The sequence below is a fragment of the Ranitomeya imitator genome, chromosome 2, assembly GCF_032444005.1.
Source record: "Ranitomeya imitator isolate aRanImi1 chromosome 2, aRanImi1.pri, whole genome shotgun sequence".
Taxonomy (NCBI): domain Eukaryota; kingdom Metazoa; phylum Chordata; class Amphibia; order Anura; family Dendrobatidae; genus Ranitomeya; species Ranitomeya imitator.
The window spans coordinates 824,619,846-824,636,536 of NC_091283.1; the positions used below are offsets into that span (position 1 = coordinate 824,619,846).

The following is a 16,691-nucleotide window of genomic DNA, read 5'->3' on the forward strand; positions in this document are numbered from 1 at the left end:
GATGACACTGATGGTAAAAACAGACACACAGGTGACACACTGATGACACTGATGGTAAAAACAGACACACAGGTGACAAACTGATGACACTGATGGTAAAAACAGACACAGGTGACACACTGATGACACTGATGGTAAAAACAGACACACAGGTGACACACTGATGACACTGATGGTAAAAACAGACACACAGGTGACAAACTGATGACACTGATGGTAAAAACAGACACACAGGTGACACACTGATAACACTGATGGTAACAACAGACACACAGGTGACACACTGATAACACTGATGGTAAAAACAGACACACAGGTGACATACTGATAACACTGATGGTAAAAACAGACACACAGGTGACACACTGATAACACTGATGGTCAAAACAGACACACAGGTGACACACTGATGACACTGATGGTCAAAACAGACACACAGGTGACACACTGATGACACTGATGGTAAAAACAGACACAGGTGACATACTGATGACATTCATTGTAAAAACGGACAGACTGATGAGACACTGATGAGACACTGATGAGACACTGATGGTAAAAACATCAGAACTGCTATGTATACACAGGCCGGCGTTCACAGGAGGATTGTAATGACAGACATGGGGGTCATCAGCAGACCCACTGCTATCATGACAACTCATCCGCGCGCCGCAATCCTGTCACGGTTGCACTCATGTGCAGGTAGAATGACGCACGTGTCAAATGTCACTGTCAAAAACTGACAGCGGGACTTAACTAGTTAACAGACAGGGACATAAAACATAAATATATGTTATATGTCATGAAGGGGTTAAATACAGACATGTGAATAAGGCCTAATATACACACCGGTACAAAGCCTTTGGAAGTTACAACCTATCGCAATTTCAGCTCCAGCAGCATTCCTATATTTCTATGTCAAAGTGGCTGTGGTAGTTTTCATATCTGAGAGCAGTGTACAATAGAGGGGAAAATGCTGAGCTTGAGGATTTACACTTTTCTGTCCTTTCACTATTTTTTGGAAAAATACTGTTAAGATTAATAAAGAAAGCCTGTGAGTCCTGCTTCCTCCGCTCACTCATATAGAAAGCCTGTGAGTCCTGCTTCCCGCACCCACTCATAGAGAAAACCTGTGAGTCCTGCTATCTCCTCCCACTCATAGAGAAAGTCTGTGAATCCTACTTCATCCATCCACTTGTACAGAAAGCCTGTGAATCCTGCTTTCTATATCAGTAGTTGGAGGAAGCAGCACTCACCGGCTTTCTCTATGAGTGGGTGGAGAAAGCAGGACTCACAGGCTTTCTCTATTAGTGGGAGGAGGAAGCAGGATTCACAGGATTTCTCTATGAGTGGGTGGAGAAAGCAGGACTCACAGGCTTTCTCTATGAGTGGGCGGAGAAAGCAGGACTCACAGGCTTTCTCTATTAGTAGGAGGACTAAGCAGGACTCACAGGCTTTCTCTATGAGTGGGTGGAGAAAGCAGGACTCACAGGCTTTCTCTATTAATGGGTGGAGCAAGAAGGAGTCACAGGCTTTCTCTATTAGTGGGAGGAGAAAGCAGGGCTCACAGGCTTTCTCTATTAGTTGGTGGAGGAAGCAGGAGTCAAAGGCTTTCTCTATAAGTGGGTGGAGGAAGCAGGAGTCACAGGCTTTCTCTATTAGTGGGTGGAGGAAGCAGGAGTCACAGGCTCTCTCTATTAGTGGGTGGAGGAAGCAGGAGTCACAGGTTTTCTCTATTAGTGGGAGGAAGAAGCAGGAGTCACAGGCTTTCTCTATTAGTAGGAGGACTAAGCAGGACTCACAGGCTTTCTCTATGAGTGGGTGGAGAAAGCAGGACTCACAGGCTTTCTCTATTAATGGGTGGAGCAAGAAGGAGTCACAGGCTTTCTCTATTAGTGGGAGGAGAAAGCAGGGCTCACAGGCTATCTCTATTAGTGGGTGGAGGAAGCAGGACTCACAGGCTTTCTCCATGAGTGGGTGGAGGAAGCAGGACTCACAGGCTTTCTCTATAAGTGGGTGGAGGAAGCAGGAGTCACAGGCTTTCTCTATTAGTGGGAGGAGGAAGCAGGAGTCACAGCCTTTCTCTATAAGTGGGTGGAGGAAGCAGGAGTCACAGGCTTTCTCTATAAGTGGGTGGAGGAAGCAGGACTCACAGGCTTTCTCTATGAGTGGGTGGAGGAAGCAGGACTCACAGGCTTTCTCTATAAGTGGGTGGAGGAAGCAGGAGTCACAGGCTTTCTCTATTAGTGGGAGGAGGAAGCAGGAGTCACAGGCTTTCTCTATTAGTGGGAGGAGGAAGCAGGAGTCACAGGCTTTCTCTATTAGTGGGTGGAGGGAGCAGGAGTCACAGGCTTTCTCTATAAGTGGGTGGAGGAAGCAGGACTCACAGGCTTTCTCTATAAGTGGGTGGGGGAAGCAGGACTCACAGGCTTTCTCTATGAGTGGGTGGAGGAAGCAGGACTCACAGGCTTTCTCTATAAGTGGGTGGAGGAAGCAGGAGTCACAGGCTTTCTCTATTAGTGGGTGGAGGAAGCAGGAGTCACAGGCTTTCTCTATTAGTGAGAGGAGGAAGCAGGACTCACAGGCTTTCTCTATTAGTGGGAGGAGGAAGCAGAAGCCACAGCCTTTCTCTATAAGTGGGTGGAGGAATCAGGAGTCACAGGCTTTCTCTATTAGTGAGAGGAGGAAGCAGGACTCACAGACTTTCTCTATTAGTGAGAGGAGGAAGCAGGGCTCACAGGCTCTCTCTATTAGTGGGAGGAGGGAGCAGGAGTCACAGACTTTCTCTATAAGTGGGTGGAGAAAGCAGGAGTCACAGGCTTTCACTATTAGTGGGTGGAGGAAGCAGGAGTCACAGGCTTTCTCTATAAGTGGGTGGAGGGAGCAGAAGTCATATTCTTTCACTATTAGTGGGTGGAGGAAGCAGGAGTCACAGGCTTTCTCTATTAGTGGGTGGAGGAAGCAGGAGTCACAGGCTTTCTCTATTAGTGGGTAGAGGAAGCAGGAGTCACAGGCTTTCTCTATTAGTGGGTAGAGGAAGCAGGAGTCACAGGCTTTCTCTATTAGTGGGTAGAGGAAGCAGGTGTCACAGGATTTCTCTATTAGTGGGAGGAGGAAGCAGGAGTCACAGGCTTTCACTATTAGTGGGTGGAGGAAGCAGGAGTCACAGGCTTTCTCTATTAGTGAGAGGAGGAAGCAGGACTCACAGGCTTTCTCTATTAGTGGGAGGAGGAAGCAGAAGCCACAGCCTTTCTCTATAAGTGGGTGGAGGAATCAGGAGTCACAGGCTTTCTCTATTAGTGAGAGGAGGAAGCAGGACTCACAGACTTTCTCTATTAGTGAGAGGAGGAAGCAGGGCTCACAGGCTCTCTCTATTAGTGGGAGGAGGGAGCAGGAGTCACAGACTTTCTCTATAAGTGGGTGGAGAAAGCAGGAGTCACAGGCTTTCACTATTAGTGGGTGGAGGAAGCAGGAGTCACAGGCTTTCTCTATAAGTGGGTGGAGGGAGCAGGAGTCATATTCTTTCACTATTAGTGGGTGGAGGAAGCAGGAGTCACAGGCTTTCTCTATTAGTGGGTGGAGGAAGCAGGAGTCACAGGCTTTCTCTATTAGTGGGTAGAGGAAGCAGGAGTCACAGGCTTTCTCTATTAGTGGGTAGAGGAAGCAGGAGTCACAGGCTTTCTCTATTAGTGGGTAGAGGAAGCAGGTGTCACAGGATTTCTCTATTAGTGGGAGGAGGAAGCAGGAGTCACAGGCTTTCACTATTAGTGGGTGGAGAAAGCAGGAGTCACAGGCTTTCTCTATAAGTGAGAGGAGGAAGCAGGAGTCACAGACTTTCTCTATAAGTGGGTGGAGAAAGCAGGAGTCACAGGCTTTCACTATTAGTGGGTGGAGGAAGCAGGAGTCACAGGCTTTCTCTTTAAGTGGGTGGAGGGAGCAGGAGTCATATTCTTTCACTATTAGTGGGTGGAGGAAGCAGGAGTCACAGGCTTTCTCTATTAGTGGGTGGAGGAAGCAGGAGTCACAGGCTTTCTCTATTAGTGGGTAGAGGAAGCAGGAGTCACAGGCTTTCTCTATTAGTGGGTAGAGGAAGCAGGAGTCACAGGCTTTTTCTATTAGTGGGTAGAGGAAGCAGGAGTCACAGGGTTTCTCTATTAGTGGGAGGAGGAAGCAGGAGTCATAGGCTTTCACTATTAGTGGGTGGAGGAAGCAGGAGTCACAGGCTTTCTCTATTAGTGGGTGGAGGAAGCAGGAATCACAGGCTTTCTCTATCAGTGGGTGAAGGAAGCAGGAGTCACAGGCTTTCTCTATTAGTGGGTGGAAGAAGCAGGAATCACAGGCTTTCTCTATTAGTGGGTGGAGGAAGCAGGAATCACAGGCTTTCTCTATTAGTGGGTGGAGGAAGCAGGAATCACAGGCTTTCTCTATTAGTGGGTGGAGGAAGCAGGAATCACAGGCTTTCTCTATTAGTGGGTGGAGGGAGCTGGAGTCACAGGCTTTCTCTATTAGTGGGTGGAGGAAGCAGGAGTTACAGGCTTTCTCTATTAGTGGGTGGAAGAAGCAGGAGTCACAGGCTTTCTCTATTAGTGGGTGGAAGAAGCAGGAGTCACAGGCTTTCTCTATTAGTGGGTGGAGGAAGCAGGAATCACAGGTTTTCTCTATAAGTGGGTGGAGGAAGCAGGAGTCACAGGCTTTCTCTATTAGTGGGTGGAGGAAGCAGGAGTCACAGGCTTTCTCTATAAGTGGGAGGAGGAAGCAGGAGTCACAGGCTTTCTCTATAAGTGGGAGGAGGAAGCAGGAGTCACAGGCTTTCACTATTAGTGGGAGGAGGAAGCAGGAGTCACAGGCTTTCACTATTAGTGGGTAGAGGAAGCAGGAATCACAGACTTTCTCTATTAGTGGGAGGAGGAAGCAGGAGTCACAGGCTTTCTCTATTAGTGGGTGGAGGAAGCAGGAGTTACAGGCTTTCTCTATTAGTGGGTGGAAGAAGCAGGAGTCACAGGCTTTCTCTATTAGTGGGTGGAGGAAGCAGGAATCACAGGCTTTCTCTATAAGTGGGTGGAGGAAGCAGGAATCACAGGCTTTCTCTATAAGTGGGTGGAGGAAGCAGGAGTCACAGGCTTTCTCTATTAGTGGGTGGAGGAAGCAGGAGTCACAGGCTTTCTCTATAAGTGGGAGGAGGAAGCAGGAGTCACAGGCTTTCACTATTAGTGGGAGGAGGAAGCAGGAGTCACAGGCTTTCACTATTAGTGGGTAGAGGAAGCAGGAATCACAGACTTTCTCTATTAGTGGGAGGAGGAAGCAGGAGTCACAGGCTTTCTCTATTAGTGGGTGGAAGAAGCAGGAGTCACAGGCTTTCTCTATTAGTGGGTGGAGGAAGCAGGAATCACAGGCTTTCTCTATAAGTGGGTGGAGGAAGCAGGAGTCACAGGCTTTCTCTATTAGTGGGTGGAGGAAGCAGGAGTCACAGGCTTTCTCTATAAGTGGGAGGAGGAAGCAGGAGTCACAGGCTTTCACTATTAGTGGGAGGAGGAAGCAGGAGTCACAGGCTTTCACTATTAGTGGGTAGAGGAAGCAGGAATCACAGACTTTCACTATTAGTGGGTAGAGGAAGCAGGAGTCACAGGCTTTCTCTATTAGTGGGTGGAGGAAGCAGCAGTCACAGGCTTTCTCTATTAGTGGGTGGAGGAAGCAGGAGTCACAGGCTTTCTCTATTAGTGAGAGGAGGAAGCAGGAGTCACAGGCTTTCTCTATTAGTGAGAGGAGGAAGCAGGGCTTGCAGGTTTTCTCTATGAGTGGGAGGAGGAAGCAGGAGTCACAGGTTTTCTATATGAGAGGACGGGGAAGCAGGACTCACAGGTTTGTTCTGTAATTCTAGTGGCAGATACAAGCTACATGAAATACATACATGCATCCCCAAGCTCAATGTTTCCCTGTAGCCTGTGTTGTCCTCATATAAAGACCCTACAGATCCACTGTAAATATTCACCTCCTCACACATATTGATCTGTTTGTCTGTAGGAGCCCCTTGTTCGGTTGAGATCCGGGCCCCACGCCGGCGAGGGCAGAGTAGAGGTGTTAAAAAATGGGAAATGGGGAACCATATGTGACGATAAATGGAATCTCCTGTCGGCAAGCGTGGTGTGTCGAGAGCTCGGTTATGGATCCGCTAAAGAGGCCGTTTTAGGAGCCCAATTGGGACAAGGTAAGAATATAATATTACAATGCTTCTAATATTTCTTATTAACACACTCCCTGTGAAACTTTATTAACCCGGCCTGTTCCGCGATAATGAATGCGTAGTATAACTTTTATGATAATATAATTACAACACTAACATCGCGCACGTTACAGCGGGCCAGTAATTATACACTGAGCAGTAAAGTATTAGACTTGGCAGCGGATGTGAGAAGCAGAAATATCCCAGTTTGCTAAATGGCTCTATGCAAATATTTATTAAAAAAAAAAAAACTAAAAAAAAACAAAAACTATCCACAATAAGACTTATTTCTTCGGCGCAGTTTCCTAGAGAAAGTGGTTTTTAATCAAATCACATTTCAGTCATTAATTTTTCTTTCTACTTGGAAATGTTTTCCGTGCGCACGGCTTTTATCTTCACAGAATGTTTATTATCCGTTTTGTAGCTGCCATTTTTCCTCGTTATCCCTGTGTTACAAGAAAGGCCTGCAATTTATTTGTGCCGGGGGTGAATTAGAAATAGAAGCAAATTATTCAATAGAACGCATCGTTTTTATTTTTGTCGTAGACGTGGCTGCAATAAAACTCATTTTGCTGGGCAGTTCTATAAGGCTGTACTGACAAGGCGCGCAGCAATGGGGGGCATCCTTCTATCGCTGCCACATCTGATGCCTTGGCCTTATACCCTTCCTAGAGGTGCAGACTTTTCTCATCAGATCCCCCCAGGTCGTAGCCTTCAGAGATATCAATGCGGAGAAAATTAATAGGCCCCACTAGCACTTTACTCTTTTCATCCCACTGAAAAAATGTGTGCAAAATTGGCAAAATGCATATTTTTTTGCAGAATCTCAAAGTTTCTTTTCTAAATACATTAACCAATTCACAACGTATGATGTATATTTGTCATATGTCGTGTTCTTGCCTTTGATGCGGGCTCCGGCGCTAAGCCCGCATCTTCCCTGCACATGATGACTTATTTAATCAGCCATCATTTGCTTTTAACAGCCATAGATGGAGCGTTGCTCCACCCATGGCTGTTAACTTGTTAAATCCTGCTGTCAATATCTGACAGTGGCATTTAAAATGTGCCCATCGGTGCACCGGTGACATAATCACAGGGTGCCGATGGGTTACCATCTACTTTCTGTATGTATGTTAGAATTGCAGGAATGTTCAGAAGTGCAAGCAGCTTGGAAACACCTGGGATTCAGGTAAGGCCTGGAGAGCAAGGGAGCATTCATATAGGGTTTCTACAGAGATAACAGCAGGCCAAAATAGTTGTCATGAAAATCTCGCAAAGAGCTGAGCTGGACAATATGGTATTGAGTGCGTAATACCATTTGTGACCACATGGTGTGCTGTTAGGTATAAACAGGTACAATAGTCCACCTAGTGGTAGAAATGTGTGATGCAGTGATTTATTAATTTTCTAAGATCCTTTTACATTACATGCTATATTATTGTCGGAGGATGGGAGTTGTGTTTTTGCAGCCTCTGCATCTTCTATCGTTTTGCTTGTATGTTCCTGCATTATTAGGATTAGGTCCCATACACATGAATGAGGTGCTCTGCACGGGTCAAGAAAAATCCATTACTGAATGCAAATTCAAGGAGGCGAGTATAGCCGGCTGCCAACACGAAGAGGATGCGGCTGTAAAGTGTAATGTTGCTCAGATGGGGTATGGCGACCAGGTTAGTGCCGGTCACCGTGCGTCATTTGAAGACTGAATACAGTTATGTATGTAATATCCAGTATTAAGTTCCTAATATTATTATTTCAGATACGCCTGGTAGGCGGGAGGTCAACCGAAGAAGGTAAAGTGGAGGTGCAGATGGTTGTTAAAGGTGCAAAGAAATGGGGAGCCATATGTGGAGAACTGTGGGGAATTAACGAAGCCATGGTTGGGTGTCGGCAGCTAGGACTGGGGTTTGCCAATCATGCCATACAAGTAAGGATCCAATCTATAGTATCTTTGATAATCATCATGTGTGAAAAGTAGAAAATATTATCATCCTTTTACAAAACCCCATACAAATTAGGCCTCTTCCATGTCGAAGAAAGCTGGCCGCCCAGTGCCAACCGTTGGAGGTCACCACCCAATAAGTCAATGTCTGACCCTTTAACAAGTCTTACCACATGACATAGATGTGTAGCTCAACCAGAGTCTTCTCCAAAATCTAAAAGACCTCCATCTGCAGACAGCGGCTTCCTGATGTTTGCCCTCTCATCAGTGCAGATCATGATACTAATAGGCTGGGCGAGGGACCTTACAGGTCAAGGTGGAAACCACCAAGACGGGAGAATTAAAGACCAGACCATGATCCCTGGGAAACAAATATGAAAATTAGCTTTGATCTAAGAGCAATAAAGTTGGCTCTTTAGCGTCACCTATTGCAGGTATTTATTCTACAAGTCACTGTCTGTCACTTTGAGGAACACTGTCACTTGACTTGGGATATTGAGCCTAGACAGAGTTTTACACAATCTTATTATGATATTTTACTAAAGATAAGGAAATGCTCTTAGCTAGGATCTGTATCAGATGGAAACAACGGTGTACAAACCATACAGACAATGCAGCTGTAAGTAAAGATGGAGATCGTACAGCTGCAGGTACCAGGAGCCGAGTGCTAGAGGCAGCCGGACCCCCAAGGAGAAGACAGAGGCGGTTTATTACCATCGCTGCCTTTCTGATCGCTGTATACACAGTGTTGTTTATATAGATCAGAAATCTCCAGTCCCATCGATCATGTGTGTTGGGAGGGAGCAGGAGCAGCTGGATCTCAGAAGAAACAGATCAGGAAGGACGTAACGAAAAGGAAGGAAGGCAAGAAGGAAAAGGAAGGAAGGGAGGAAGAAAGGAAAATAAAGGAAGGAAGGCAGGAAGGAAAGCTAGATGGAAGAAAAGGGAAGGAAGACAGGTGTCAGGAACCGTGCAGCGGATACCCACGGGTCAATACGTGTCCTGTGAAGTGACGGGGGAGAGACAGGGCGGCCTACAACCGCCGGTGAGCAGGACCTGCAGTCACGTGACCACAGGGTTAGGGACCGGGGCGGAGCCAACTACAGGACGCCTGGAGGAGATAGCAGGATGCGATGAGGACCGGCCGGACCGCAGGGAGGTAAAGCGAGTATGGGGCAGCCGGGTACGAGCACCAGAAGCAGAAACGAGAGGGGCATTAACGGTACCAAAGGGACAGACAGAACGGATAGTCACAAACCACGCAGAAGTCAAGAACCAGGCAAGCAAGCAGACAGTACCAAATCAGTACACAAATACACAACGGAGGGACAGACCGGATCAGAATCAAGAGATCAAACGCGAAAACCGGCACAAGGCACACAGGGGTCAACTAACTCAGCCGAGGGCAGAAGTATAACTGACAAGGAGGATGAAAGAAAGGCAGGAAAATGAAGGAAGGAAGGAAGAAAGGAAGGAAATGAAGGAAAGAAGGAAATTGAGTGAAGGAAGAAATAAAGGAAAATGAAGGAATAAAGAAAGAAACGAAGGAAAATGAAGCAAAATGAAGGAAATAATGAATGAAAATAAATGAAGGAAGAAAGGAAGGAAAATAAATTAAGGAAGACAGGTAAAGAAAGGAAGGAAAAGGAAGGAAGGATAAGAAAGGAAAAACTAAACCACAATTTGTAGCCTCACATCCAACAAACGATATATATAACATATATCATATATAAAAGTAATTGTAATTGATAGGGGAAAGCAATTAAAAAGTAGCTTACAGGTTGGATTGTATTTTGTACAGACATTTTTTTTTATGGTATTTTGGTTCCTTATTAGACATAAGAAGCTCATACTGAGCAGAAGAAGATGGAGTCTCGGATTATTATATTGTGTTTCCCTATGATCACACTAGGAGACCTGGTACTGGCAAGGAACCCCTGGTGCCGAGGACGTTGTGATGAGCGGTGTGCGCTGCTCCGGCACGGAGATGTTTATTCAGCAGTGCCGCCACCATAGTGTAGTACACTGTCCGCGAGGAGGGGGGCGCCGATCCGCCGGAGTTACCTGCACTGAACGTAAGTTGGATCAGTGGTTTTAGTAAACGTTGTGATCTGGTGGTCTTGGAATTTCCCCCATATTGATGGCAGTAGCTGAGCCATTGGTAGCACCTGGCACCGCGGGAACACAGCCCAGGTCTCTTGGCACCAGATTTCTGAAATAACACACAAATTGCAGCCTTTGAGATGCCTGTAATCAATTCAGGGTTGCCCCAGACCCTGTCCGGGCATTATAAACAGGGGAGTCTATAATAGGCAGATTGTTTAAAGGGGTGTTCTTATTTTAGACTTTTATGGCATATCCCCCAAAAAACGAAAACAAGGCCCTGGGAATGTAAAGATGGCAATACATGTGCAATTCTCTCCATTCACCTCTATGGAAAATTGTGTTGGGCCCTTGGTGTGGGATCAACATCTATCAGACATTTATGGCAAAAATGTGGAATATCCCTTTAAATCCCATCAATTCCTCTTTGATTCTTCACCCTATTAATCCATACCCAGCAGGTAGCTAGCTCCAAACGTTGCTTTTTAACCATCATGAAAATGTCACTATTTGAGGAGACAGTGGGATGTCATGGCAGCCAGGGGTCCACCTTCGCTATCTTGGTGCCCTTATGAAGCTTCATAAGAGATCAGTAATATTATGATATACTGCAATATCGGAGTATTGTAGTATATAATACAAGTTATCAAACAATTGCAGGTAAAAGACTCTTAGGAAGACTAACAAATAAAATAAATAAAATTAAATAAAAATATTAAAAAAAACATTTAAAACAAAATAAATCCCTTCTTTTTTTTCCAATTAAACATAATAAGAATAAAAATAACAGTCCAGTCTACCAAATTATAAAATGAATCAACCCATGCAGTAAACTATGTAAAGAAAAAATTAAAATAAAATGCAGATTTGCCAATTTTATTGCTGCCTTTTCGACAAAAATAATAATGAAATAAAAAGTGATTAAAATGTAATATTTATCCTAAAATGGTGTTAATAAAAAATGATAGCAAGCAAGCTCTCACACTGCAAAATCAATGGAAAAAAGTTACTGGTCCCTGAAAATGGCAATACCAAACTTTAGGTAAAAAAAAGTTCTGAAATGTTTTAACCACTAAAATATATAAATATGAAAAAGTTTGGTATCACCGTAATCAAACTGATCTGAAAATTCAAACATCAATATATAAAAAAATAATAAATAATGGTTAAATTATGGATTTTTTTCACAATTGGAATGTTTTTTGCCAAAAAACCAAAAGCCCTCATATTCTATACTGCATCCCCTATAGCTAAACCCCTGGTTTGTCCACTTTGTTCAAGAAAATTGTTGGGTTTCTTGTTATCCGCCATCTTCTTAAGGCAGTGGTACAAGGAGGAGTTCGATTTGTATTTTTCTTTGTGGTTAATTTATCCGGACAGCAATGATATAATTCACTATATCAGTATCGACCCAAATGTAGAGTAACGTCTGTCAATGTCCTGTTAGATGCGCCCGACCTGATCCTGAACGCACACTTGGTGCAGGAGTCATCCTACCTCGAAGACCGGCCTCTGAGCATGCTGGAGTGTGCCCACGAGGAAGAGTGCTTGTCCAAGTCTGCGGATGACATGGCCTGGCCCTACGGACACCGGAGACTTTTACGCTTCTCTTCACAAATACACAACATTGGAAGGGCGGACTTCACTCCTCGAAACGGGAGACACACATGGGTATGGCACGAGTGTCACAGGTAATCATGGCTTAAATGGTGAAACTCTACTGATGTAATTAACATAGCTGATGATATCCTGCAATTAATAACTCAACCTCCGCCTCCTGTCAGCCCCCATCAATGCAATGATCACTTGGTGTTCCGCTTCCGGGATTCCCATTAATTTGTTTGGTGTTCAAATCCCTATAGCGCCACCACAGAAGAGATTACCTGTGTAGCACATGAGTCCTCCAGAGGGCGAAACACTTATTGGAGTCACTCTCTCTTCAAAAAAATACATATGGGCCTTCAAAATGAAATGTTCTATCTTCAGGAGTGCACCTCTCCCCTTCCTCAGTTTGCTCCCTCACCGGGAGAAGCGCTGCGCTCCTGATGATTGACAGTTCAGATCACTGGGATGGTTGCACTGCTCACCTGAACTGTGTACTCTACGATTCTGCTGTGGGACTTAGCATTTCCCTAAGTATCATTGGAGGAGTTCAGAGACACTGATCCATCATTCCAGCCAGCTTCGGAGCAGCACTCACAAGCTGTATTAGAAAGAGCTTACAAGCACTGCGCTCCTTGCCTTGGAAACCAGCCACTTCTGGAAGAGTGCAGCAGAAGCCGATAACCTGGACCATGAGCAGTAAACCATGAAATTAAAATCCCTCCCTTTTTTTTTTTTACAAGATTTTTTAATAAGGCGTAAATTGCAAATTTGATTATTTTTACACTTTTGCACTTTGCAATTTTACCCATTTCAGAAGACCAGAAAACCCTTGTCACCAGGTTTTCCCAAGATAAACTATGGCCACCACCTTTATTGCCTCTTTTACAGTATTCCATCAATATGAATGTAAGTCTCCAACTCCCTATGCATAGCCCAAAAAATATCTTTCATAATCCCCCATCTGGTCCAATGGCGTCACTGGTCTTGATTCAGCGCCTCTTCTCTCGTCGCAATCGCCAACCTCCTGCCCAACTTCATGTGGATGATGCGTCCTACGTCCTGCGCAGGGGGACTTCGCTGCGTCCAGCCGACAGCAGAGCACAGCACTGGTGTGCGCATGCGCAGGCTTTAGTTCCAGGTTATCGTTGATCTTTGGCCTTTCCCTGTGCATGCACATACACTGTACTGTGAACTGCCCTTGGCAAAGGAGAGAGAAGGGCGCCTGCGCAGGAGCGCGATTGGGGATGACGTAGGACGCGTCATTCACATGAAACAAGCAGGAGGACGGCAGTTGCGATGATGGAGGAGGCGCCGAAGCAAGACCAGCGACACCCGAACCATATGGAGGGATAATAAAAGTGATTTTTTTTGGGGGGAAGGGGATAATATAAGTGATTTTTTTGGGGGGAGTGGATAATATAAGTGATTTTTTTAAGGGTGGTGCTAAAAAAAAACCACCCAGACACCCAGAGAATCTCAAGATCGAAATTCTTAACATTCTTGAAAATTTCGACTTTTGAAAGTATAGATAAGTGCGGAAATGGTGGGCAACTTAAGGACTGACTGACTTAATCTAAGCGCTATTTTTTTTAACATTTGGGGGTAAACGTTATAGGTAATATATATGTAAATATAATATGTAAATTAGTGACAAACTGTATATACCGCAGGGTATCTGTCAGTTTTCTCCATAAACATTACTTTGCATTTCCGATCCCTTACATCCCGCCGTTCATCTTAATGTCCGGGATAAAATTACAAAACCGGCGCAAAGGTCCAATTATATTTCCCTTTGATTATATTGGATTTTCAGCCATGGAAGGAGCTCACGCTGAAGAGAATAATACGAAAGTTGTGATAATGTCAGATAAGTTTCTTTCTAACGAGGCTTTTCTCACAGCAGTAACTTGTCAGGAGCAGCAGGCAGCGTTGAAGCGCCGGGAAAAGTGATTTCTATAAGCAAAAAAAAAGCGCTCATCGCTAATATAAGCTCCCCCCAGCGTGTTCCATCAGAGCCGAGAGCCCACGGCTGCCTGCTCCAGCAATTAGCTTCAGAGGAATACCAAACCCGGAGCTGACATAATGCACAAAGCCCCATGTTACACCCCGAGATGGTGGGCTGACGTTCTTAAGAACAAATATTTTGTTGCGCTCCTTCATCGTCGCCCTGAATTCGACACATTGAAAATCAACAAACAGACTTTAGTGACGTTGACAGATGAAATAATGGCTCCTGTTTTTTTTTTTATTATTATTGTTGTTTTTTTCGGCTTTAACAAAACAGCAAAAACAAAAAAAAAACAAAACGAAAGAAACAAAAGTATGTGACTCACACGATAAAGTGGAGCGGGATTTGTCATTTAACTCATTGCAGGTTTCGCTGCAGAAATAGGCAAAATCGGAGACAAGGGGTGGTGTAAATTGGCACGTGGTCGCATGCAGATCTCTCTTTTCTTACTTTTACAGTTAGATCAACATATCCTGAAAAGTGCGGTGTAAGATGAACAGATATTTTAAAAATATGATTTTGTTATACAGGGTGGGCCATTTATAAAGTTGCATCCAAAATGGCTGACTTCAAAATGGCCGCCATGGTCACCACCCATCTTGAAAAGTTTTCCCCCTCCCATATACAGTCATGGCCAAGAGTATTGACACCCCGGCAATTCTGTCAGATAATACGCAGTTTCTTCCTGAAAATGATTGCAAACACAAATTATTTGGTATTATTATCTTCATTTAATTTGTCTTAAATAAAAAAACACAAAGAGAATGAAGCAAAAAGCAAAACATTGATCATTTCACACAAAAAAAAAAAATGGGCCAGACAAAAGTATTGGCACCCTCAGCCTAATACTTGGTTGCACAACCTTTAGCCAAAATAACTGCGACTAACCACTTCCGGTAACCATCAATGAGTTTCTTACAATGCTCTGCTGGAATTTTAGACCATTCTTCTTTGGCAAACTGCTCCAGGTCCCTGATATCTGAAGGGTGCCTTCTCCAAACTGCCATTTTTAGATCTCTTCACAGGTGTTCTATGGGATTCAGGTCTGGACATATTGCTGGCCACCTTAGAAGTCTCCAGTGCTTTCTCTCAAACCATTTTCTAGTGCTTTTTGAAGTGTGTTTTGGGTCATTGTCCTGCTGGAAGACCCATGACCTCTGAGGGAGACCCAGCTTTCTTACACTGGGCCCTACATTATGCTGTAAAATTTGTTGGTAGTCTTCTGACTTCATAATGCCATGCACACGGTCAAGCAGTCCAGTGCCAGAGGCAGCAAAGCAACCCCAAAACATCAGGGAACCTCCGCCATGTTTGACTGTAGGGACCGTGTTCTTTTCTTTGAATGCCTCTTTTTTTCTCCTGTAAACTCTATGTTGATGCCTTTGCCCAAAAAGCTCTACTTTTGTCTCATCTGACCAGAGAACATTCTTCCAAAACGTTTTAGGCTTTTTCAGGTAAGTTTTGGCAAACTCCAGCCTGGCTTTTTTATGTCTCGGGGTAAGAAGTGTGGTCTTCCTGGGTCTCCTACCATACAGTCCCTTTTCATTCAGACGCCGACAGATAGTACGGGTTGACACTGTTGTACCCTCGGACTGCAGGGCAGCTTGAACTTGTTTGGATGTTAGTCGAGGTTCTTTATCCAACATCCGCACAATCTTGCGTTGAAATCTCTTGACAATTTTTCTTTTCCGTCCACATCTTGGGAGGTTAGCCACATTGCCATGGGCTTTAAACTTCTTGATGACACTGCGCACGGTAGACACAGGAACATTCAGGTCTTTGGAGATGGACTTGTAGCCTTGAGATTGCTCATGCTTCCTCACAATTTGGTTTCTCAAGTCCTCAGACAGTTCTTTGGTCTTCTTTCTTTTCTCCATGCTCAATGTGGTACACACAAGGACACAGGACAGAGGTTGAGTCAACTTTGACTCCATGTCAACTGGCTGCAAGTGTGATTTAGTTATTGCCAACACCTGTTAGGTGCCACAGGTAAGTTACAGGTGCTGTTAATTACACAAATTACAGAAGCATCACATGATTTTTCGAACAGTGCCAATACTTTTGTCCACCCCCTTTTTTATGTTTGGTTTGGAATTATATCCAATTTGGCTTTAGGACAATTCTTTTTGTGTTTTTTTAATTTAAGACAAATTAAATGAAGATAATACCAAATAATTTGTGTTTGCAATCATTTTCAGGAAGAAACTGAGTATTATCTGACAGAATTGCAGGGGTGTCAATACGTTTGGCCATGACTGTACTTTGTCGGGAGATCTTTATATTATGTGTCTCTATTCGGCAACCTAGTGGTTGCGATGTGCATTGCCGCCAGCTAGCATGTTGTGATATTATATTAAAGAGGTTTTCCGGCCCTGGGGTACAAGTCTAAAGTGACTCTACGTGACTGCAGACTAATGAATCTGCAAAGCGAATGCTCAGCGCACTCTGAGGATTCTCCTGTGCAGGTACCAGGAGCCGGAGGTCAGGTGACTGCAAATATTTTATTTCCAGCCACATTCCAACAAGACATGAACGAAACATTTGTCAGGCTGTGCACATCTAGTGGGCATGTGACGACATGCATGAAAAGCGAATACTTGTGGTTACATGACCGCCCTTTCCCAGCGCCGGTGCAGGAGAATCAGCAGTTTGAGGAATCACAAGTCGGCAGAGTCAGACTGAAGACTTGAACTCCAAGGCCGGACAACCTCTTTAAAGCGGCTTCTTGCGGGATAGCCGATAACTTATTGATCGTAGAGGGTCCAACTGCTAGGACTCACTCAAAATGGAAGAACGTGGATTTTTTATCCCCG

General features: G+C 44.6%; 1 protein-coding gene across 1 annotated transcript in view; it reads left to right on the top strand.

Moving 5' to 3' along the window:
• The window catches only part of LOXL4 (lysyl oxidase like 4), a 91,303-nt gene that overhangs the window by 53,169 nt on the left and 21,443 nt on the right, over window positions 1-16,691 (top strand). The window contains exons 6-10 of the mRNA XM_069755026.1: window positions 6,022-6,205; window positions 7,736-7,890; window positions 7,980-8,147; window positions 10,075-10,237; window positions 11,713-11,956. Coding sequence (XP_069611127.1) covers window positions 6,022-6,205; window positions 7,736-7,890; window positions 7,980-8,147; window positions 10,075-10,237; window positions 11,713-11,956 — 914 coding nt within the window. The remainder of the gene's footprint in view (window positions 1-6,021; window positions 6,206-7,735; window positions 7,891-7,979; window positions 8,148-10,074; window positions 10,238-11,712; window positions 11,957-16,691) is intronic.